This window comes from Acinonyx jubatus, chromosome A1 (genome assembly GCF_027475565.1).
Source record: "Acinonyx jubatus isolate Ajub_Pintada_27869175 chromosome A1, VMU_Ajub_asm_v1.0, whole genome shotgun sequence".
NCBI lineage: Eukaryota > Metazoa > Chordata > Mammalia > Carnivora > Felidae > Acinonyx > Acinonyx jubatus.
Window position 1 is genome coordinate 151,050,737 of NC_069380.1, and position 24,819 is coordinate 151,075,555.

Consider the following 24,819-nt stretch of genomic DNA (forward strand, 5'->3'; position numbering starts at 1 on the left):
TTAAGAGTTGTGGGTAGTTTACTGAGGAGACACACCCATAAGGAAACAAGGAAGGTAGGAATGTGCAGAGGGACCGTTGGTCCTTGGGTAGTTACACCTGAGGTTGAGTGTGTGAGGAAGTTCTGGAGGTGAACTGGTTCTCCAGAGTTGTTTTCCAGTGGGAACAAGGAGGCTGAGATTTTGCATCCCTATTTTGGGTATCCTTCACCTCACACCATCTTCTGGGTAGAGTATAATCTTCAGTGGAAGTGTACTGTAGCTGAAGGCAGGTCCCAGTGACAAACACAAAAGCTCTTATTCCCACCAATTGGGATATGGGCACACCAGCTCTAAGAAGGGATCTGGGCAGAAGATCACTTTATCTACTATTGGAAGATAGTATAAAATTGGGTCAGAGATCGAAGAATGGAATCAGATTTGGGTCAGAAAGGTAAATGACTTGCAAAGAGAGGGTTTTAAGAACCTTTAGTTCCTAATTAGAAAATGGGTGGTGTTCTTGACTCACCTTGGGTTTCACAGATTTATCCATAAAATTTTTCCCAAATGCTTCTCTGAAGAGTTCCTTTAAAAGGCCTCTCATGGAATTATCTCAAAAAAAACACGATGGGTGTATGTTAGGTCTACCATTTCTAGGCTTTTGTACCATTCAAAGATTAGAGCTTTAGTGCCTCAAAAATGTTTTGGCAAATTTTATTGCGTTGAGTATTTACTTTTATGGACGTTACCAAAACTATAAGTTGTATCTATCAGGTTATGTGTGTTCTGAATTATATTTCACCAATTAATATTTCTTAACATAAACGATTAAAATGATTTCTAAATTAAATGTATAATAGTATCTTAAGTGTAGACTATATTTGGAAGAATTAATTATTTTATTCAAGAGCCAATAAACTTTTCCTGTAAAGGGCCAGATAGTAAACATTTTAAACTTATGGGCTGTTATGGTCTCTTTCTCAGATTCTCAACTTTGCCTTTGTAGCATAATAGCAATGTTAGATGATATATAATCAAGTGAACTTTGCTGTATGCCAGTAAAACTTAACTTAAAAAATGGATTTCACCAAAGGGTAGTAGTGATCTGACCCCTGATTTTATTAATAAAGCTCTTCAGTTTATATCTTCAAGTGCCTTCTGAGGTGGAGAGATGAGCGTCAACAAAATGGGCCTGGAATGCTAGTTTGAATGGTTGTAGCTTGTAGTCATGTTGCTAGAGAATAGGGTATAAGGTGGGGAGCAATGGGAAATGGCATTCAAGGAACAAAGAAAGCCCTATCAGAAAGGATTTCAGATGCCTTTTAGCAAATTTGGATTTGACTCTAGACAGTGCAGATACAACAGGAGGAGAGAGATGCTCTGATTTGTATCTCTTTTTGCCTTTCTCTACATCTCTTTTGGTTCATTGATTGTTAAATCATACATCTATTATAGCCAAAAGAAATAGCAATCCTGGCAACATTTTTGTAGAGAAAAATGTTTAAACTAGTATGTTACCTTCTTTTATTTGTGCACTTATTAAAAAAATTTTTGTTAAAGTTTATTTATTTTTGAGACAGAGAGAGACAGAGCATGAACGGGGGAGGGTCAGAGAGAGAGGGAGACACAGAATCTGAAGCAGGTTTCAGGCTCTGAGCTGTCAGCACAGAGCCTGATGCAGGGCTTGAACTCGCAGACTGTGAGATCATGACCTGAGGCAAAGTCAGAGGCTCAACCGACTGAGCCACCCAGGCGCCCCAACCTTCTTTTATTTTTATAGATTTTTCAATATGTTATCTGGGACTTAGACTCCCAGAGAGACTATATACTCTATATTTTAATAGAATGTAGGCTTCAGGATGTGACAATTTGGCTACAGGTTTTATCAGGTTGAGTTTCAGTAATTGTTAATTTTTTTCTTTTTCCTAAAAGTCTTCCACTTTTAATATGAAAAGAATTTGATTGATTTGTAGAATCATATTGTGTTGCTTAAATATCTCTTGTTATTTAAGTTGTGGTTCATATTGAAAGAAAATTTAATCTGATATTCTTACTGCACAGTGATAATTACAAAATAAATAAAATCTTCTTTCTTTAAAATTTTAGATTTCATTTTCTGAAGGGCAGGCACTATCTACAATCACTCTGACTGTTATGGCTGATGATGTACCAGAGTTGTCAGAAATAGTGACTGTAACACTCGTTCGTGTTACCACAGAAGGGGTTGAGGACCTATCTAAAGGTGCTACCATTGATCAGAAAAGAAACAGATCTGTGATAACAACTCTGCCCAATGATTCACCTTATGGCTTAGTGGGTTGGCATGCTGAGTTTCTCTTCGTTAGAGTAGCAGAGCCTAAAGGTAAGTATTGTTAAATATTTTTCAGGTTCTAGTAACTTTTATTGGGTAATTTAATTGTAATGTTTACTAGGAATATAAGTCCCTTTGTGTGTGTGTGTGTGTGTGTGTGTGTGTGTGTGTGGGTATTCAGGTGTGCCTGGGGGCTCAGTCAGTTAAGCATCCAACTCTTGATTTTGGCTCAGGTCATGATCTCACGGTTTGTGATTTCAATGCCTGTGTCTGGCTCCAGAGCACTGCTTGGGATTTGTTCTCTCTCTCTCTCTCTCCCTCTGCCCCTCCCCTGCTTACTCTCTCTCTCAAACTAAATAAATAAAATTAAAAAAATATATATATATATGTGTACATATACATACATATTTTCAGTTTGATAGATCATATTTAATTTTTTCTACTTTTTATTTGTTTATTAAATTTTATGATCATATAATCACTTAACAATAGTGTTACGAGAAACACTTTTACTCTTTTGAGACATTACTATCATAATAAAAACGTTAATATTTTGGTAAATCATTGCAGTAAAGGTGACTGGTTTTTATTTTACTTTCCCTTTTTCATCCTTTATTTATTTGTTGTCTTTCCATACTCAGATTTCCTCTACACAGATTTTCAACAGTTATAGGGAACAATAAGCAACAGTGAAATGCATATAGTACTCAAGGTATTGTTAAACCCCAAATCAGTAATTAGAATATTTTTTCTGTGAAGTGTAAGTAATCAGTCCCTATTTCCTTTAAGCTTAGTGTTGAAATCTCTGCCCAAATAACTACTTATATAGGTATAAGATATATAGATTTTTTTAGATAAATGCCATTTGACTTATTTGAACAAATATATTTGAACATATATGATACGTATTTATTTAGAATATGCTGTGTGAAGGCTCTAAAATTTTCAGACAGGAACATGGACATCTTTCAAGGACCTTTCATTTAGATAGTTGACTGAAAAAAATGACATATAATTATATATCTGGGCGTTTATATGTCTGTATATATGGGAACAGAAGCAGTAGACTTAGAATATGTTCATTTATTCATTCAGCAAACATTTTGAAGCACCTAGGAAGTGCCACAAATTGTGCTGTGTGTTCTGGAAACAGAGACACAGTCTTAGGTTGTTAGAAACTCACAGACCAGTGAGGAAGATTGGCAAGCATTTTTTTGGTCCATTTACAGGGCAAATTTAATGTTAAAAATCTAAGAAATGAAATAAAAAATAGGTGCTGTGAAATACTTTGATCCTTGTGGCAAACTCCTGACTACAAGAACAAAATTACTGACTATTCGTCTAATGATTAAGTTATTAAATGATGACTTTGGGTGTTTACTTTTTCATTTTTGAAAAATCTTCACATTTGCAATTAGCACCTCTGTCAACCTGCACATATGTACTTACCCAAGATTTTCAGCAGTTTTTGTTAAGGTACATGATAGTGTGCAACCTAGCAGGGTGATTAGAGAACCCAAAGTGAGGGTTTAGAACTGGGATATAATATATGATGATTGCCAGCACAACTTTAGGGACAAGGGGGACAAAGCACAAAATCTTCCTTGGGACCATACATTGGGATAGTGCAGGACATTCCACGTAAGTGCTTGGAATGGTGTCGACCACAAATAGGAAAGGTTATTTACTTGAGGTATGTGTATCTCACAGAGAACATCACCATTCTTCAGTTACCCATTGTTCGAGATAAAGGACTGTTTGGAGACATTGCCATTCACTTGATAGCTAAACCCAATTTCTTACTGCACATCGATAATCAAGCTACTGAGAATGAAGACTTTATGGTACAAGAAACAATAATAATGATGAAAGAAAACATGAAAGAAACTTACATCAAAGTTGCCATTTTGCCGGTGAGTTTAGGGTGCAATAAATAGGATGTAAAATAAAAGAATATGCTCTTAAAGATAAAATTGTGATGCTCTGGAAGATAAAAATCTTTGAAAAGGTTGCTTTTACATATAAAATTGTGAGTATTCTAATTTTTCCACCCACCCTAACATTTAATAACAGATGACTACTTTTTATAACTGGTAAAAATAATATATTTATTAATGATTTGTGTTTATTTATGAACTGGAATATTGTTTGAATGACCATTGAAGCATGGAATTTACATTTGATTATATGTTTCATTGCATTCACTGTTTTGCTGGTTGGTTAGTTGTTTTGAACTAACGAGTGAATGAATAGAGTGCCCGAATTAATGTGGTTATTTTTATTGTTGGTTTGATAGTACGGTATTTTCATGTCATGATATTATTCAAATCAAGATTATTCTTTAGATGATTTAGATCTGGTTTTAGTGCTTTCTCACGTATATAAGAATAAGTGTATATATCTGTAATGATTCACAAGAAACTAAGAGTAGTTATTAGTGTTATCTGTAATATATATTATCTAATATTGTGTGTGTTATAATCTTATATATTACAGTGTTAACAATAAATATATATTATTAAATAAATATAATGTTGCATAGTAATATTAGTGTTACTAATTGCACTATTAGTGGTATTAAATAATAGTGGCCTCTAGAAAGGACATTCTGGGAAAGATGTAAGGGATGAGGCAGAACGGAAGTTTCCTTTCCTGTTCAGTGTCCATTATTTCTATCTTTGGAAATTTTTTATCACCTATTCCAAAATAAGATAACAGTTTTTAAAAAGTTAATTAGAATATAGGATAATATCTAGAGTTGCAAGTCTAGAGCTTTTACTTGTAAGATGTATGTAGCATTTACCATTTCTCCTGTATTTGGTGGGGTATTATGTGCATAAAACATATTTGATAGAATATGATCAAAATTGTGTGGTGGATTTAAAAAAAATATTTGCTAATGAGTATTAGGCTTCAGTTAAAACTTCACTGATAAGCTTGAATATTCCCTAAGATTCTGAAATTTGTCAGTGGGAATGTGTTAAAATATAAAAGGGAATCTTTTTTATTTGTGAAAAAGGTGCCCATTCCTGTGGTCAGTCATTTATTCCTTACTGAAAAATAATCAGGTTTCCAAGACAAATTCAGTATATTTTTAAAAATGGAACACCATGTCTCTCCTGTTTGCCCCACCCCCCTCAGGATAATGCTCCTGAGTTGGAAGAAGGATTTATTGTCAACATCACTGAGGTGTACCTGGTGAATTCTGACTTCTCTGCAGGACAGCCAAGTGTGCGGAGACCTGGGATGGAAATAGTTGAGATAATGATTGAAGAAAATGATGATCCCAGAGGAATTTTTAAGTTTCATGTTACCACAGTGAGATAAACTTTAATGTATTTATAGTAATACAGACACTTCTACCTGCTGATTTGCTCAATGTTATATATTTTCTGCAGAGTAATTGGCTTTGCTTATAGATATTTATAAATATCTGCCTTAATGGGCCCCTGGGTGGCTCATTCAGTTAAGCGTCTGACTTCGGCTCAGGTCATGATCTCACAACTTGTGAGTTCAAGCCCCACATCAGGCCCTGTGCTGCCAGCTCGGAGCCTGGAGCCCACTTGAGATACTGTGTCTCCCTCTCTCTCTCTGCCCCTCCCCCACTCATGCTCTGTCTCTCTCTCCCTCAAAATTAAATAAACATTAAAAAAGCCTTTAAAAAATAAGTATGTGCCTTAAAATTTGTCTTATAGACTAATTCTTAATTCTCTTTGTGCTAGACCAAGAGGTTAAGCAAGTATATTTTCAAATTTAAATTTGAAAAGGATTTTGAAAACACCTATTATGCATATTTATATCCGACTATTGATTCCTACTTTGAAGTGTGAAATATAAGAAATGTAAGAAGAAATAATAAATTTAGAAAATGATGATAGGGTGCCTGAGTGGCTCAGTTGGCTGAGTGTCCTGTCTGACTCTTGATTTCAACTCAAATCATGATCTCATGGTTTATTCGAGCCCCACATCGGGCTCTGTGCTGATAGCAGGGAGCCTGCTACGATTCTCTTCCTCCCTCTCTCTCTATCCCTCCTCTCTCTGTCTCTCTCTCTCTCTCTCTTCCCCCCCCAAATAAATAAATAAGTTTAAAAAAAAAGGAAAGTGATGATGACATGTAAGATATTAATCTTCTCTTGTATTTTAACTATATTCTTTATTTAAAGGATTTTGGTGGAGTTATTACTGCCTATGAGGTGCCTCCACCACTGAATATTATTCAAATTCCTGTAGTCCGGATGGCTGGAAGCTTTGGGGCAGTAAATGTTTATTGGAAAGCAACACTGGATAGTGCTGGCCTGGAAGACTTTAAGCCATCTCATGGGATTCTTGAATTTGCAGATAAACAAGTATGCTAATTACAAATGTATTAGCAATTTTTCGTTGGACTTCAAACATCTTATAGGTACCCACCAAATGGGTGCATTAGTGACTGCTAAATGTATTATACTTTTTGTTCGTATATCAAGCCAAACAGAACTCTTATTAATTAATATGTTATAATTTATTGGTGGACATAGGAAGAGAATATAAAGAAACAAAAATCTCACCCTTTTCTGAACTTCCCTACCTCATTTAATTTTAAGGAGAAGTTAAAGGAGGAAAATGAATGGCTTAGAAGTGCCTAAGAATGTAAGAATGTATAAAAAATTGCCTCATGAACTTTCTTATTCCTATAAATTTTAGGTTCTTTTATTCTATTGATTTCTTAATGCTTATCAATACAGATAACTTACTTATTTAGGATTTGCACGAAAGCGTGCACATTTTATTACTTAATATCCAGAAATTTTTGTTACAACTAAAAACAAGACTTTTTAAAATGATAGAGAAGAGACAAAATAATCAAATCTGAAAAATTGAAAAACAGTATTCTAGATTTGGGCCAAAGTATTCTCTAAGAGTTATAAGTTTTGGAAACTGGACATTTTGTAATATGATGTATGAAGCCTGATTTTGCTGAGACAGATTTGTACAGTATGCATCAGCCTATTAGTTGCTTCTGAAAAATAAGCATACAGGTTAGACATCCCTATACATAATGGTCTATTAATATTTGAAATCATGAGTTTTTAACAAATTTAGAACTTCAAACATTTCCTACTAAAAGGAGGGAAAAGAGAGATCTTTACACTAACAGTAGAAACAAATACATATATTTTTCATCAAAGTAGCATTCTGCCTTATATTACTAGCACTTTATTTTGTGCATGAGGTTGAAGTCCTGTTATTTAACAGTACCTTAAGATCATTGTCATTCTTAAAGTTAACATCTTCTAAGCAAGTATTCTGTATTTTACAGTATAGAGTTGAGGTGCCTACATTTTAATAAGCTTCCATTTTAATATTTGATTTTGTTCAGGTTTCCACTTCTGAGTATGAATCCAGATTTCTCACTTTTCTCTTTTATTAAAGGTATTAGGTAGATTTATGTAGAAAAACTTCATTTTCCGGTAAACGTCTGTGTCAAAATACTGGAATTTCCCTCCGAGATACAGAAAACATTTTAAATGTAGAGATACGGCTAGAATATTTTTATGACCAGTAGTGAAATCACAAGCTGGGCCAAGTTTTACTTATTTATAAGTTATAAAAATGTTTAACATAGACCCAGACAAATGTACGAAATCCTGATCACCAACATTTGAGAACAGAAGAATTGGGTTTTCTTCCTGCCTTTCTTTAACATTTTAAGAGTGACATTTGAAGCCAAAGGGATTTATTCTAACTGCTGAAGACAATGGTAATTTCTATGTTACCATTGTATGTCATGTGATATTAATGCTAAGTATACTAATGTTTATATTTGCGAAATGGTTATTAGAGCCTATATGGCATTTTAAATACTTTTGTTCAAGAATCAGGCTTCATTAGTTTTTGTATACATAAATATCACTATATTTTATTACATATGTAATTCCCTTATCTTGAAAATAATAGTGTAAATTTCTGATTTGAAATACTAAATAGTATGTATAATTTTAAAATAGTATTATGAACATAACAGGCCAAAAATACTATATTTTTGTACTATATTTCTGTCAACTAAAAGTTTAAATATATGTGATCAAAAATTGCTATTATATTATATCCTCCTTGCCTCTTACCCTCCTTCCTTCCCTTGTTCCCTCCCTTCTTTCTCTCCCTCCTTTTCCTTCTTTCTCCCTTTTCTTTTGTAGGTTACTGCAATGATAGAAATTACCATAATTGATGATGCTGAACTTGAACTCATGGAGACGTTCACTATTTCCTTAATCAGGGTGGCTGGAGGTGGCAGACTTGGCGATGACGTTGTGGTAACTGTTGTTATTCCGCAAAATGACTCCCCATTTGGAGTATTTGGATTTGAAGAAAAGACTGTAAGTTAAATACCAGGGGGAGGGTGCCTTCCCCTAAGCTAATTATTTTTGTAGATTTAAAAGAAAGATATCTTTCATTTTTTAAAAAACTTTCACCTCTCACTCATGATTTTCTGCTCAAGAGTCCTTGAAGTTGGCTGTTGAATTAAGGGTCAGTCCTCTAATCTGTGTTTGACAGTAACAAGTCATCTAAGATCAGACAATTACAAAGGGGGAAAAAAAATCTTACTTACTGGGTATCGTAGACCAAGAGTTAGTTTTTGTCCATACGTTTTGTTCTCAGCCTGTCTTGCTACCAGACCACCATCCTGGTCACAAGGCAAGATTTTATCGTGGATCTAAGTGTTACATCCTAGGATACATTTAGTTGGGGAGGGATTTACTTTACCTTCCCTTTTGGTAGTCAGTCTCATATTGAACAAAACACAGAGGGATTTACTTTACCTTCCCTTCTGGTACTCAGTCTCATATTGAACAAACACCACAGTCAACCCAGCTGAAATGTTTCTTTGTATTTGTTCTTTCCTCCCTCTTACTTCCCTTTGGTTGTCTACTTTCAGGACCTGGAAGAGGGAAGCCAGTTACTATTATCGGTTTAATTGCTAAGGGAGAAAAAAACTTAACCATTTATAAAGCCAGATTTGGTGACTAATGCTAAATTATCTCTACATCTTAAATATTAAAAAATTGTTAAAACTGTATCACAATTAGTACATGATTTCATATCACCATTTTTAAGGCTGTCTTTCAAAGGAAATTCCAAGATGAAATAATCATATATTTAGATAATTCTGATATACACAAGTTTTCTTGGTCTATAGGTCACCTTTCCCTTTATTTGACCACTTATAGATAATTAGTAATTCATAATAGATCATTTTAAATAATAAACAGATTGCTCCCAATGCTCATTGTCTTTACTATTTTGTGGATGAAAGGCTAGACTTATAACTTGCCCATTAAGGCTGGGCTTCCCAGATGCTCCAAACTTTAAATATATCCTAATAATTACCTAATGATTACATCATTGAAGTTTTTTTTTGTTTTTTTTAACGTTTATTTATTTTAGAGACCAAGAGAGACAGAGCATGAACGGGGGAGGGTCAGAGAGAGGGAGACACAGAATATGAAACAGGCTCCAGGCTCTGAGCTGCCAGCACACGGCCCGACCCGGGGCTCGAACTCACGGACCTTGAAATCATGACCTGAGCCGAAGTCGGCCGCTTAACCGACTGAGCCACGCAGGCGCCCCCATCATTGAAGTTTTAATTTCATAAGAGAATGGGAACCATGAGAGGGACAGGACACACACACTTCTGCTATAGCCTTATGAGTCTCTCTTTCTTGGGAAATGAATAAGCAGAATTAAGTGTTTGTAAGGAGTGGTAGAGTCACAAGAGTGGCTGTGAATGTTTCCTGAGCAAAACGAAAAATCTGGAAAACATAAAACTAGTAGTATAAAGAAGAGGGTAAAAAGCATCCATAATGTTATTAACCTAAGATACGGACATCATTAATATTTTTTTATTTCCATCTATGCTTTTTTTCTTTGCATATGTGAAAAGAAATATTTTAATTAATATAAATATAATTCAGTTTTTATAAAATGTCAGTTAACTTCTGAGTTTGGATAAAAGGTTCAGGGTTTCATTCAAATCTTTAGTGGTAAATCCTTAACATAAATGTTGCTTTTAACTTTGTCATGCTTTTGGACTCCTAGGCATTAGACGGTATGTGTATAAGTTTCTCTCACTGTTAGGGAAAATGAAGACTTACATGACTATCCATAAATAACTTTCATTTATTTTATCTTAACTACTGTTGTAAACTTTAGTGCACCCTTGGCCTGAGAACTCATATCTTACTGTAGTAACCTCAAGTTTCCAATTTGTCTTGCAATCTAAAAGTGAGAGTGAGGTCACCCAATTCCTACTGTGTTATTTCTCATAAGCCTTGCTGTGAGGAACAAATGAGTTGATATATGTAAAGCACTTACAACTGGGTCTTACACTTAGTAGGTGTCAATTGCTATTTTTGTAATTAGTAGTATCAGCAGCAGCTTGTTTTTCAGCCCTTTGTGGTTACTTTTTTATATTGTGTTTCTTACTGCCAAAGGCTCTTGATAACACAAATTTTTTTGTTTTAACATGTATCTAAGATACACAGTATTGTGCATATAGTGAACATTTTGTTAGCATTATTTGATGACAGATTAGATTTAGAAGTCAACAATATTGAGGAAAGTTTATTAATATAAATCTGTCAGAACAAATAAGCTGCTCACGAGGGCGATATGGTAAGTATACCAAAGCACTGGCAATAGCACAGGCTCAAGAAATCTCCTTGTGAAACCGAAGCTACAATGTTATTATCTATGGAAAGAAAAAGGACTTATATATGAATGATAAGTTTATAATGGGTATCTTCTTTCTCACTTTGCTTCTTATTTAATATTTCTGTTATCTGAGGGGTGGCATGAATAGCACTGGCTATGGAGTCAGAACATCTGAACCAGAAGAGAAGGCTTCTCTTTTCCATATATGTGCATATATCCAACCTCCAGATTTCTTAGAGCTTCTGTGAAGCTTAAATAAGATAATGTATATGCCGGAATTGACATATACTAGAAGCTCAATAAATATTAGTTAGCGCTAAAGCTCTGCTCTTGGAACCATTACCAAATCTCATGAAAAAAAAAAGCAAAACAAATTTGTGTTGGGCACTTAGGTATCTGTCTTGAAAATGGAAAGCATTGTTTTATATTATTGTATTTACATAACAGGTGGATATTATAGGCTTAGTTTGGACTTTGCTTCCCCAGTCAGTATATGCAATTCAGTTGAACCAGCTCTCTTAATAAGGAACTTGTGTAGAAAATAAATAGTACACGTAAATTAATGTATTGAATTTCCTTCTCTATTTCTGTCAGGTTAATAAAAACCTCTTTTAAATTTGGACTTACTCCTGAAGCCAAGACTACACTGTATATTAAGTAACTTGAAAATAAATAAAAAAAAAAAAACAAAATAAAACAAATAAATTTGGACTTCCTAAAATTGGCAAACTGCAGATAATTAGGAGGACACTTGCAGTCTGTATTGTCTGGGGAGCCTGACTCCATTAACAAAGAACCCCTAAATCTTACTTCCTTAAGATAATAAGAATTTATTGTTTTCTTCCTTCAGAAGCCCTACATCCATGGTCCTCGTGGGGTCTTAGGGACACCTCTTGTCCAACTGGCGTCTCAGGCACCCACTTCTTTCGTTCTTGACTCTGTCCTGGTTCCTGGGAGTCCTCACTAGTCACCCAGCCCATGGAGAAAAAAGGAATGTGGAATGTTTTATGGGAAGTTGATGCAGACTGTTAGGAACGTACTTCACTTCCCACGTGTTACTGTTGGCCAGAATTTAGTCACATGCTCTACCTAATTGCTAGGAGATGAGGAAAGGCGAGGAGATGCCAAGTAGCAGAGTGTCTAGGACAAAAAGGAAATGGGGTTTGGTGAAGTATTTTTTTTTCTGCCACATGATTGTAACATGCCATGAACAGAGTTCTGAATTGAAAAGTTTCAGTCTTTGCAAATAGAAGTAAGATTATTTTTCCTGCTCCTTTCTTTTTTCACCTTACTGGATTTTCTTTCTTTTAGGTAATGGTTGATGAATCTCTTTTGTCTGATGACCCTGATTCATATGTGACATTGACAGTTGTCCGGTCCCTAGGAGGAAAAGGAGCTGTTCGACTTCAGTGGACCATAGATGAGACAGCTAAAAATGATCTCAGGCCTTTGAATGGGACACTTCTTTTTGATGAGGTATCGTCAGCATCAGGACTCCTGTAGTTTTTCTCAAACTTGTGTTTGTTTTTTTTTCCCATAGTACTGCTTATGAATTCGTATGATAGTATATACTATGTGTGGAATTTATTTGAAATCATAGGCACTTTGGAGGAAAATCACACACATACCTGATGTCTAAAATCTAACTTAATTTCAGACACTGCCTCCATCCCTCAACGTTTCCTCTCCTGACTGAGGGTAAAACCCATCAACCAAGCTGGACATCTGGGAGTTATCCCCATTTCCACCCATTCTGTAACTCTTATTTGATCCCAAGTCTCGTCAATGTTTAGACAGTTTAGAGGTTATGTTAATTTTCCCCCTTCTTTCCAATTAAAAACTTACATGGGATTTTTGGTCAGAGCTAATTTTTATATAGTGATTTTTCTAGAAGCAACTCATAATTCTAAGGTACAAAAAGACACTTGAAAAAATACTTATGGTCATAAACATTATTCTGCTAATGAGAACACTCAAAATTTGGCTTTTATCCAGAAAATTTATTATTCTTCTCATTTGATGTAGACAGAGTCTGAAAAGACCATTGTGTTGCACACGCTTCATGATACTGTGCTGGAGGAGGACAGGCATTTTACCATTCAGTTGATACCAATTGATGAAGTAGAAATATCTCCAGTGAAAGGTAAGAGAAATTCACATGTTTGGAAATTAGAAAGTAGATACTCAGGAAAATATAACCAAATAATGAGTAGTTACAAAGTTAGGTTTATAATTACTAAAATGTTTGCTGAAACATTAGCTAACCCGCTTGTATGACAGCCAAAGAGTTTTTAAAAGTGAAATTCTAATACCTGATTGGTATTGGAATTGGTAAAGTTATATATCAAAGATTTTACAGTACTTAGCTCTGTGATTTTTTAAAAGATGTTTGTTGTTGTGATGTTTGTAAAGTAAAATATGGAAGCTTCCTAAAACGTCCATGAATAGGAGACTGGTTAAATATGACAGAGTACCATATAAGTATTCAAAAGGATATAGCTGAAAAAGCTTTAATTACATTAAACATTAAAAACACTTAGTTACGTGGATAATTGCTGTGTTATAGCAGGCTTCATAACATGTTCAGAGTTATCCCATTTTTTCACGTGCATGTTATAAGTGTGTTTGGAATTACTTACTTGAAATGTTGATAGTGTGATTTGATTACCTATATTTTCTACACATTTATAATTGTCACATATGGCTTTTATAATAAAATATTATTTTAAAACTTAGCATATTATGTCTGTTTCAGGCTAGCTATGTCTATTTTCATCTGAAAGTGATTACTTCAGTATTTTGACATTTCAGAAATAGGCATCGTAATTCTCATTTGTCTGTGGTCCTTATGAAAATTTGTTTCCTATCTGAAGAGAAAGGGTTAATGGTCCTAAAATGATTGCATTGTGGTACAGACAATAATAACCATAAAAAATGGCCCAGCAACTTTGATATGAAAGCTTAGTGACGTACGTGCCCTTTTTTAACATCAGTAGCTCCATCCTATGGAGTTGGTCTGTGGCCAAAAAAGCAGAATTCCAGGCCAAAGAGATTCTCAAAATTGTAGAGAATATCACTGTATGTACTTAAGGTATTTCTTTTCTCATTTTTCTCTAGAGTACTTTCCAACAAACCTCTGAGGGAATCATATGATTACACGATATTCTTCCATACATCTTAAGTTAGCTCAGTTGTCTACATCACATTAGATGTCAGACTGATGTCATATAGACTAACTAGACATAAGACTAAGAATATACCTATGGTTCAGGATGAATAATTTATTAATATAAAAAATATATTTCGAATTGTGGCATACTTGGACATGACGGACCACTCTTAGTTTTATTAATCCATTGCCAAAGAAAGTGAGAGTATAGTTACTCAGTCCTTTGTTTCATAAAACCCTAATATTAGCTTCTGGAAACACTTTCCTTCAAGTTAGTGCTAAACTATAATATGAATACTCATATTACTTCTTATAATTTTTCTTTCTATTATTGAGCTCGCTTTTTATAAATGCTTGTAAGCAAATAGCGGAGTCAGAAAATTAAAACTAAAAACTACCCCAAGAATTCTTACTTTTGCCACATAGCCAGTTTTAGTGAACTGCAAAAGGGTCATTGCAGAAGTAAATTAATGCAAATGGTGGAAGAGTACTCTCTTATTATGAGAGTGATAGTGGAATTATTGCCCACTTTCTCCTGCACCCTTTCATTAAAATATGATTTGGGGCAAGTTTTTTGCCTCACTGTCTTGAGTGCCTCAATGTGCTTAAATAATTTCATTGGGAAAATGAGGATAAATGAGGATAATGTTAGCACCTAGTTCATATGATTTCCATGACCATTGACTCACAGGATTAGTATATATGTGAAGTGCTGAGAATTTTGCCAGGCATATAATAAGTGAATACATATGTTTGTTTCATTCATGTTATGTATCATCTTCAACTCAGGTAGTGCATCAATAATCATTCGGGGAGATAAGGGAACATCAGGAGAAGTTGGGATTGCTCCATCATCTAAGCATGTCCTCATCGGGGAACCCTCAGGAAAATACAATGGTACTGCTATCATCAGGTATGGGCTTCATGCTTTTTCTTTGCTTAGGTGGAGATTTTGAACTTTTATTTAAAATCCTTAGCATTTTTATGTAAGTGCATTGTTTTCATCACATACATATTCTTCAGGCATCATCATTTTATATTTTAGTAACATCCTATGGAAAGTAGAAAAAAGTTTTGCTAAAAATTAAAGACCTATCCTGACCTATCTTGAAGTTAGATCATGAAGAATATTTAGGAAAAGTTTCTTCAACAGATATGTATTGATCATACGGTTGCATATTCACGAATCTTGACATCTAATGATCATGACTGCTACTTGGGTGATTTGTACAACCTACGACAAGGAAAGCACCTTCACTTAACATCAGGAGATCTGATGCTTTCACCCTGTTCTGTCACTCACCGTGTCAAATAAGAGTTACTTCCTGTCTGTAAGCTCGTGTCTTAGCTACAAAATCATTCCTTTGAAAATCCTCTGGATCAAACATTTATGATTCTAAGTGTTCTAAAATTAGGCCCTATATATAATTAGGGCCTATTAAAGTAGTATTATCATAGGCAGTTTTCTTTATTACAAATTTTCTCATGAAGAGAGGGACAGCTATCAATGAAAAAACCGAATTTGGGTTAATACTTTATCTTTTTCATAGTTTTCCTCTAGTGTTCTTTGTATCAAGTGCTGTTTTTTAAGAGAACTGTGGTAAACTATTCATATTTTGCCCCTTGTGTATTACATGAAAAGTCTATAAATACTTTCTTTTAAATCCCTTTAAAAGAATACAGGTTTTGTCTGTATTGTTGTTGAAAGACACAGAAAATATTTAGGAAATATATTTAGGAAAAATTACTTCAACAAAATCGTACTGATTATACCTTTGTATATTATAGCCTCATTCGTGGTTCAGCGATTTGGGGGGAGGTCACTGTGTACTGGAGGATATTCCCTCCTTCTGTGGGAGAATTTGCTGAAATATCGGGGAAACTGACATTGCGAGATGGACAGTCTGCAGCAGTTGTAATAATACAGGTATCAATCAATATTACTCGTTTCTATTATTCCCTTTGTTCTGTGTGTGTTGGGGGGGTGGGGTGGTTGGGGGTTGTTGATATCCCTGAGTTTGTTGTTGTTGTTTACGTGATAGGCATTTTTCTTTAAATGTTATAGATCCTACTGATAACGTCTCTTTCTGTCCTTCTTTAGGCTTTGAATGATGACATTCCTGAGGAGAAGAGCTTCTATGAGTTTCAGCTCACTGGGGTCAGTGAGGGGGGGATACTAAGTGAATCCCGCAGCACTGCTGGTATCACAGTGGTGGCCAGTGACTTTCCCTATGGCCGATTCTCCTTTTCACATGAGCAACTTCGAGTGTCAGAGGAAGCCAAAAGGGTAGAGTGTAAAATGCTTAAAATCTTAAATACCATTTTAGTTTCTATTTTTTTGTGAGTGAGTGATTTTTTTTGGCAAGCTTGATTAAGCTTTAATTTAAATATTAAGAGTTAATGTAGCAAGTTATAGTGTGAGTGACCTTGACAAAGTATTTCCTTGTTCATTTTCCATAGTTTTCACAAACTAATTTGCTAATATCATTATTTTAACATATAATTTATAAACTTTTATATATTTATTTACAATCTTAACATAACCCTGATAAACATAGAAAATTAGTTAGAAATGATAAAAATTAAGTATTGTCTGGTAGATAAAACATCCAAATTAAATAAAAACTGCTTCTTGCATAGGTGAACATCACAGTCATCCGTTCAGGTGGATCATTGGGTCCTGTGAGACTCTGGTATGAGACCGTGAGTGGGACAGCAGAGGCAGGCTTGGATTTTATCCCTGCAGTGGGGGAGCTGCTCTTTGAAGCAGAGGAGATGGCAAAAAGTGTGCCGATTGAAATACTTGATGATGGTCTTCCAGAAGGCCCAGAGGAATTTTCTCTAGTAATTACAAAGGTGGAACTCCTGGGAAGGTAAAGAAAATTGGGAAAAAGCAAACAAAAAAAGAGAGAGGGAGAAGAATATTTGTTGTGGGGATTAATACTGAACTTGTTCTTTTTCAGATTTATGTGACAGTGGGACAGGACATAGAAGGGAAATTATGATAAAGGATGTTAATTATACAGTGTTCTAAAGTATTATTTTTCACCTAAAGTTGAAAGTATGTTGTTTTTCTTGTGAGAATTCACTCTGGGTAGTCAGGGAATTGAGCATGGCATGGACTTGTAATAATTTGGTAACCTCTATCTCTACACCTGTGAAAGGACTGAGTGAGAGATTTCTTTCCTTGGTATCTTTGAAGGCCGTGTTATCTTCTGTGGGGGAAGGAGGTGGTTGCTTGCCCATCAGCAGTTTCTAACTTGGGAAAAATTTGAGTCAAAGATAGTTGTTAGCTGTGCACCAGGATTTTATCGAAGATTAAGAATTAACCATACTGAGCCTGTCTCACTCCCTGATTTGGTGGGAGCAGACTTGATGAACAAGGACAGAAACTCCTTACGCATGCTGTAGTAGCCCAGGGAGTACGTCTGCTCTGACAGACTACACAAAACCTGCAACTAGAATAATGTTTGCATTTATGTAAGTTTTTTAAATGTTTATTTATTTATCTTGAGAGAGAGAGATTGAATCCCAACCAGGCTCTGCACTGTCAGCACAGCCCGACGTGGGGCTTGAACTCACAAACCCGGAGATCATGACCTGAGCTGAAATCAAGTGAGATGCTCAATGGACTGAGCCTCCCAGGCGCCCCTACATTTATGAGTCTCAAAGGAATTTTTGTTGGGCATGAATATGTTTTTGCATCTGTTATATGCATGCCATGCTTTAAAAGCTGTTTCCAGCTAAAATTTTTCACTGTGTGACTTAGGTAGAGTATATATCATTCCACTTGGAAAAAAATACTGTGGATATGTGTACACTTCAAGCCTTAAATTTCCCAGAAATGATTCTGTGTCTGGCAATGGTAATTAATTTTTCTTTACTGGAAAAATAACTTTATTTTCTTCAGGGGTGTGGACAGATGTCTAATATCAGAACTCAAGGAATTGCTTCCTGGTGCTAGCAGCCTTCATGACTTTGAACCTGTTCAGTGCAAGTCTGGCTCAGGGGCTGGCATGCACCCACTGTGACAATGTCACTGCTCTGGACATCCCTGAAGCATGGGGAGAGGTGGACAGACAAGTTCTTAAAGCATTCTCAAAGTAGTTCTACTCTTGAATGTAGTGGAGGGAGGCTCAGTGGATGACAGTGGTCCTCTGCTTCTTCATCTTGGTCACCACACCAGACAGAATCTGCCCTTGGATGGAGACATTACCAGGAAAGGGGAATTTTTGTCAAATGGGTGCCTTCAATGGCCTCTTTGGGCATCTTGAAGCCCAAACCAATGTTTTCGCAGTATCACAGGAGCATCTCCTTGCCAGTTTATCCAAGCAGGACCCTCTTCTTACTTTGAAAGTGGTTACATGCTTTTGGTAGGCATCCTTAGTCTGAATGTCCACCATCTTCCTGGCCATCTGAAAAAAGGAAAACCGACAATGGGAATGAATTTTAGCTTACATTAAATGTGTTAAAATTTGAGCTGCTCGCTGTTTTCATTAAGTAAGTGAAATTTAGTCAAATTAACTCATTAAGTGTGGAGATAACATCTGTGTTATTGGCTAACTATGACTTGGCCTTAAAAAGCAATTCCTGCTTAAGTTTAATTCTGAGAAAACCAAGTTTTTCCTTCTAGGTGAATTTCTAGGTTTCCTTTGATTTGAAAAAGCAAAGTTGTATGATCTCATTTTGCCTAGTTGCTAGAAAATTTACTTCTTTGGGATTAAGGGAATCAGGTCATCTACAGTCCATCTCAGACAACTGTTAACATTGACTCTTATTTAATAGTTTAATCCCCAGTTTTCTAATGTTGCCTTACAAATAATCTTATTAATCAGCTTTCAACCTTTTGAAACTATGTAGCATAAAAACACCAGGCAAATAGAATTTGAGAATTGAAGAAAAGACTGAAATGGTTTTGTGACATTTTTTAGCTTCAGGAATTAAAGTGATATAAAACTCTGGAGGTCACAACTTTTCTTCATGGGGAAAAACATCAATCAAAAAAAAAAAAAAGGTGACTTCCTCAGCAGAAATATGTCATTAGCCAAGTGAACTACCATGTGTATTAAAGAATAGAGGCATTGATTGCAGTTGGTGTCCACAGAGATATTTTCTTATAGCTTGAAATTTCTTTAGTGGCATGACACCCTTTTTTTCCTTAAAGTAACCTTTTCAGGGATACCTGGGTGGCTCAGTCGGTCGAGTGTCCAACTTCGGCTCAGGTCATGATCTCTCAGTCTGTGAGTTCGAGCCCTGTGTCGGGCTCTGTGCTAACAGCTCAGAGCCTGGAGCCTGCTTCGGATTCTGTATCTCCTTCTTTCTCTGCCCCTCCCTGCTCGTGCTCTGTCTCTCTCTCTCTCAAAAATGAATAAACATTAAAAAAAAGTTAAGGTCACCCTTTTAGGGGAGCCTGGGTGCCTCAGTCAGTTAAGTCTTGATTTAGGCTCAGGTCATTATCTCACGGTTTGTGGCAATGAGCCCCATGTTGAGCTCTGCAGTCTCATTGGGCCCTGTGCTGATAGCACGGAGCATGCTTGAGATTCTCTCTCTTCCTCTCTCTCTCTTCCTCCCCGCGTACAAATGCACTCGCTTGTTCTCTCTCTGTCTTTTTCAAAATGTAAATAAACATAAAAAAAAATTAAAGTAACCCTTTCATCCTGACACTGTGGCTGTGGCCCAGCTGGTTTCCTGTCTCAGAGTGCACTACAGTTTCATGTACATCCTCTTCCTTGGCCCATCACTGTTGGATGAGTTTATCAATGCATTCGTCACCCAGAGGTTCATTTTACAACTTTTTCCCAATTTCCCAATAGTCTTTTTCTCGTTTAATAACTTTATATTGGTTTAGGTTTCATGCAGGCAGTGATAATTGGGAGCAGCACAGAAGTCTGTTTCAGACATCATTTCAGGAAAAAGAAATATTTTAGTGTTGGGATCTTTAAAAATATAAGAACACTTAATAGAACTAAGTTATAGGAGCTAAAGGGCATTTCAATGAACAATTATTTACTCCTTTTCTTTTATTATTTTTTTTATGACTTCGCAAGCGGGTATGATTTTACCATTCAAGAAAATGGACTTCAGATAGATCAACCTCCTGAAATAGGAAACATCTCCATTATTCGAATCATAATAATGAAAAATGATAATGTAGAGGGTGTCATTGAATTTGACCCAAGATACACTGCCTTTGAAGGTAAGTTTTCAGTAATCTTATAAATTTGCCGCTTTTTTTTTTCAAAAAGGTTTTTAAAATTTATTTATTTTGAGATAGAGAGAGAGAGATAGACAGACAGACGATGGGAGTAGGGGAAGGGCAGAGAGAGAGAATTCCCAAGCAGGCCCCACCCTGTTAGCATAGAACCTGAGCGGGGCTCAGTCTCATGAACCGTGAGATCCATGACCTGAGCCGAAATCAAGAATTGGATGCTTAATCGACTGAGCCACCCAGGTGCCCCTACATGTACACCTTTATATGTATTTACATATATTTACATATTTTATTTGTAAAATATATTTTGAGTTATCTTTGGGCAGTATGAACCTTACTCGTGTGTGGCAAAGCTGTATGGTAAGGAACGAGGCTTTAGAAAACCCATTGAACCTTAGGATTATTGCAATGTTTAGATTTCAGTCATCTTCATAAAATATCTTTCTCATTTATGAAATCATTTCCTCTGTGATTAGAAATCAGTGAATATTCAGTTTCTAATAAATAATCAGCTTTGAAATGACCGTTTTACTGGACTGCAGATACAATGCAGGTGGTATCTGGGCACCTACTCGTACTTTCTTGTGACAGTTCCTAACAGCAGCCACCTACTGTTGCCTGTTCCCCACCCCCGCTAGAAGCAGAATGCATGATCTATGGCTGTAATCCCTCCTGGGGAAAAAGGGGCTGCTTTTTTATTTTATTTAAAGGTAGAATATGAACATGCCTTTCAAAATAATCATGTTATCTTCTTGCTGCAATTAACTTTTTGACTTCATTGCCTCCATCAAATTCATTGGTTATGTACCCATTTTTAAAGCTCATCAGAAATCATTTTGCAATTGATTAATATCAACTTTACGGATATGGAAGACATCACTCTTTTGTGAACTTCAGTCTACAGTTAATAGAAGTCATGCTTCAGTTTTATACCAAGAAATAAATAAATCACTTAGAATTTTTGTGTTCAGTGATTTCTGTTTGATTTGTTGTCTTTGGAGCATTGCATATTTATAACTACAGTGTAAATTCAGCACTATTTAGCTATAGCTAACATGAACTGTTGGCTAATGTAAACATAGCTAGTGTAAACTATTAAATGACATTTTAATTTACAGAGGTTGGCATAGCTTAAGAGGAAGTAAATTTTTGAAAAGAATTTCTAAGTTGAAATTAAACTTTGAGGATACATTTTCACATTCTCAAATATATTTCATCGGAACTCAAGAAGTAATAGAAGTATATTTACATGTGGACTTCTAAAACATTCATATGATATAATTAACATTAACCACAGTTATTTATATTACATAGATTTCAACTAAATGTAGCAGCAGTCCAGAATACTTTCCTTTGAGTACACATATTTTAAGGGTTTTTCATGTTCATCTAGCATTGTCTAAGGGTTTTTCATATTCATCTAGCATTGTCTTGGAAAGCAAGCATCATTTATTGTATGTAGCACACAGAGGAAGAATTCCTGTGCTAATGATTAAATAGGTTATTTCAATTCTAACTTACACTGCTCACTATAATTTTTAACTTATGACAAACTGCATTTCTCATAAAAAATGTCTTGAAATTTTCACTAATATTTTTTAAATGATAAATGAACTATGGAAACATTGAGGGCTTGCACAACTGTACTGTTATATTTAATTGCTGTGTTTAATTTGACTGAGTCTTATAAAAGATAGTGGTTTTGTCTGGCATACCAGTTAATTACATATTCCTGCCATAGTGGAGGAGGATGTTGGAGTGATTATGATTCCAGTGGTGAGGCTGCAGGGGACTTATGGCCATGTGACTGCTGATTTCATCTCTCGGAGTTCCTCTACAGTTCCTGCCGGTGTGGATTATATACTGCATGGCAGTTCAATCACCTTTCAGCATGGACAGAATTTAAGTTTTATAAATGTCTCCATCATTGATGATAATGAAAGGTAATACTATTTAGTAATGTTGGAAATACTTTGGGCATATGTAAAGCAGGATTTTTGTGTTCCAGTCTTTACCCATGTTTTGCACTGATAACAGGATTTTAAGGTTATACATGTGCCAATTGAGAAATTCATGAGAAACTTTTATGGGGGCTGGGGTAGGGAAGAAGGGATCAGGAGACCATTAGGATTGTCTTTGTCACTTTTTGCATATAGAGGGAAACAATAAATTTTTGTTCTTTTAGATTTGAAAAGTCTAATCAGAATGTAGAAGCATCCTGCAATTCACTTCCTTAATGCATTAAGCAATTCAAAAGAGAGGAAGAACGTCTAATAACTATTGCAGGTTATGTAATATTGAAGTTGATCATTCATGCTTTTAGCTAAGCACCCTCTTCGTACCACTGGTGTATGAATGCTGTGCCTTGAATATGTATGACCAATTTGGAAAATGACTAGTTATTTGGGTTTTAGAAGCATTTTAATATGTTTAAACTCAGAATTGCTCCTTCTTGCTATGCAGTGAATTTGCAGAGCCCGTTGAAATTTTGCTCATTGGAGCGACTGGAGGAGCGGTCCTTGGGCGCCACCTAGTGAGCAGAATCACAATTGCCAAGAGTGACCCTCCGTTTGGCGTTATAAGATTTCTTAATGAAAGCAACATTTCTGTTCCTAATCCCCATTCCACAATGATTTTATCCTTGCTGCTGGAGCGGGCTGGAGGACTCTTGGGAGAGATTCAGGTAGAGTTCTTCTTCTCATGGTTTGAAAAATGATAGCTTGAGTATGGAGCTGGATTTTCTTACTATTCAAATATATCCGTTTATGTATTTGCAATAATATTTATTAATTACCTAATAGGGGTAAAGTGGCTTCCAGGTCCTATAAGTCCATAAAAATGTATGAGACAAGCTGTCATCAGAATCTCTCGAGAGCAAGTTAGAAATAAAATGAAGAATTCTTATAAAACGCATTAGTTCAAGTACTTGTTGAGTGCTTTCCATGTTCCAGGTCCTCTTCTGGGCACTGAGAATACACTGGTGACCTAGACAGACCTAGTCTCTGTTCTCTTAGAGTTTTCAGAGCAATAAACAAAAAGAAAATTATGTGATAGCACTTAAGTGCTCTGCAGGGATGTAAAATTGAGAAACACAATTGTGAGTTACCTCTGGATTGACTACTCTACTACTCTAGACTTAGAGTTGTTGACTACTCTAGATTAGATGGTGATGTGATATTTAAGCTGAACACTGGATGCTGAGAAAGAGATGGTCACGTAATTGTTAGAGGGATGAGCATTTGGGGAGAAGGAATAAGTGTGTATCTACAAGCCTGACATGTTTGAAGTACGGAGAGTTCCATGTGGTAGCGGGCTTGGGTGGTCGGGGGTAGCAGCACAAGGTAGATCAGAGAGGTCGAGAGGTGTTTGGTCACAGCGACCCTCCTTAGCCAGACTAAAGAGCATTCTAAGTGCAAACAGGATACCATTAGAGAGTTTGAAGTGGGGGGATGGTGTTGATGTTCCTGGATTGCCATTTTAAGTATCTCCCTTTTGACTGTTCTAAGGAAAATGAAATGTCAAGAAGCCAGAGTAGAATCAGGGAGGTTAGTTAGGAGGCTCTTGTCCTGTGTCGTCCAGGGTCAAGATGACAGTGGCTCAGACGGGTGGAGATGGGATGGTGAGGAGTGAATAGATATTGAGTATGTTTTGGAGAAAACACTAGATTAGTGGAGGCTGAGGGAAGACAGAATGAAGAATAACTGCTGCAATTTCAGTTGAGCAGCTGGTTAAATTGTAGTGCTGTTTACTGAGATGCAGAAGCTTGGCAGAAAACCAAGAGTTCTGTTTTGGCCATGTTAATTGGAGATTGATACCGGACGTCCCAGTGCAGGGTCGGGCAGGCAGGGGCATGTGTAAGTATGGGTTGCGGTTGCGGGGAGGGGAGAAGCTGCTGACGTGTGGAGGCATTTGAAACTATGTGGGCTAAGGTGCGTAGATAGGGACGTGAAGGAGACAGCCTGAAGTCCCCAGCTGCCAGCAGTGAACTCTCTGAGGAAAGAGAGCCAGCTAAGAAACCTGAGATGTAGAGGTGGAGGAAAACTGGGAAGGTATGTATCATGGAGGCCACTGAAGACAGGATGCAGCATTGCCAGAGAGAGGCAGTGGTCAGCTGCATGCCCAGTGCTGCGGAAAGAGGAAAGAAGCAAAGAGAAATTCCCAATTTTGTTTCCTTGCAGATATGAAAAGTATATGAGTTTATATTATAGAAATATTTAAAAAGGCATTTAGAATATAATTTTGTTTTTTATAACAATTTAAGAAAAGTTGTGTTTGTTTTACACTAGGAATTTATTTAGGTGTATTTAAAAGAAGTTACACACTCATAAGATTTTTCACATGGTTTTATTATCTTATTCGAATGGGTTTTGGTTGACAGAAACTGTGCATGCAGCAAGACAGTGTTGTATTCATACTATTTAAGTTTTTATTTCTCTAAAATATATATTTAAAATACATGCT

The 24,819-nt window shown here is 36.0% G+C and overlaps 1 protein-coding gene and 1 pseudogene across 4 annotated transcripts in view; one reads left to right on the plus strand and one right to left on the minus strand.

The window, feature by feature from the left end:
- ADGRV1 (adhesion G protein-coupled receptor V1) overlaps nucleotides 1-24,819 on the plus strand; it is a 556,802-nt gene that overhangs the window by 171,004 nt on the left and 360,979 nt on the right. For all 4 annotated transcript variants that reach the window (XM_053224888.1, XM_053224896.1, XM_053224893.1 and 1 more), the window contains 14 exons: nucleotides 2,083-2,338; nucleotides 3,998-4,200; nucleotides 5,429-5,605; nucleotides 6,451-6,633; nucleotides 8,464-8,643; nucleotides 12,290-12,454; nucleotides 13,004-13,121; nucleotides 14,937-15,060; nucleotides 15,936-16,074; nucleotides 16,249-16,434; nucleotides 16,788-17,020; nucleotides 20,195-20,343; nucleotides 22,100-22,301; nucleotides 22,822-23,041. In XM_053224888.1, the coding sequence (XP_053080863.1) occupies nucleotides 2,083-2,338; nucleotides 3,998-4,200; nucleotides 5,429-5,605; nucleotides 6,451-6,633; nucleotides 8,464-8,643; nucleotides 12,290-12,454; nucleotides 13,004-13,121; nucleotides 14,937-15,060; nucleotides 15,936-16,074; nucleotides 16,249-16,434; nucleotides 16,788-17,020; nucleotides 20,195-20,343; nucleotides 22,100-22,301; nucleotides 22,822-23,041 (2,535 nt within the window). The remainder of the gene's footprint in view (nucleotides 1-2,082; nucleotides 2,339-3,997; nucleotides 4,201-5,428; nucleotides 5,606-6,450; nucleotides 6,634-8,463; nucleotides 8,644-12,289; nucleotides 12,455-13,003; nucleotides 13,122-14,936; nucleotides 15,061-15,935; nucleotides 16,075-16,248; nucleotides 16,435-16,787; nucleotides 17,021-20,194; nucleotides 20,344-22,099; nucleotides 22,302-22,821; nucleotides 23,042-24,819) is intronic.
- Nucleotides 16,648-18,556, minus strand: LOC128316113 (40S ribosomal protein S11-like; annotated as a pseudogene).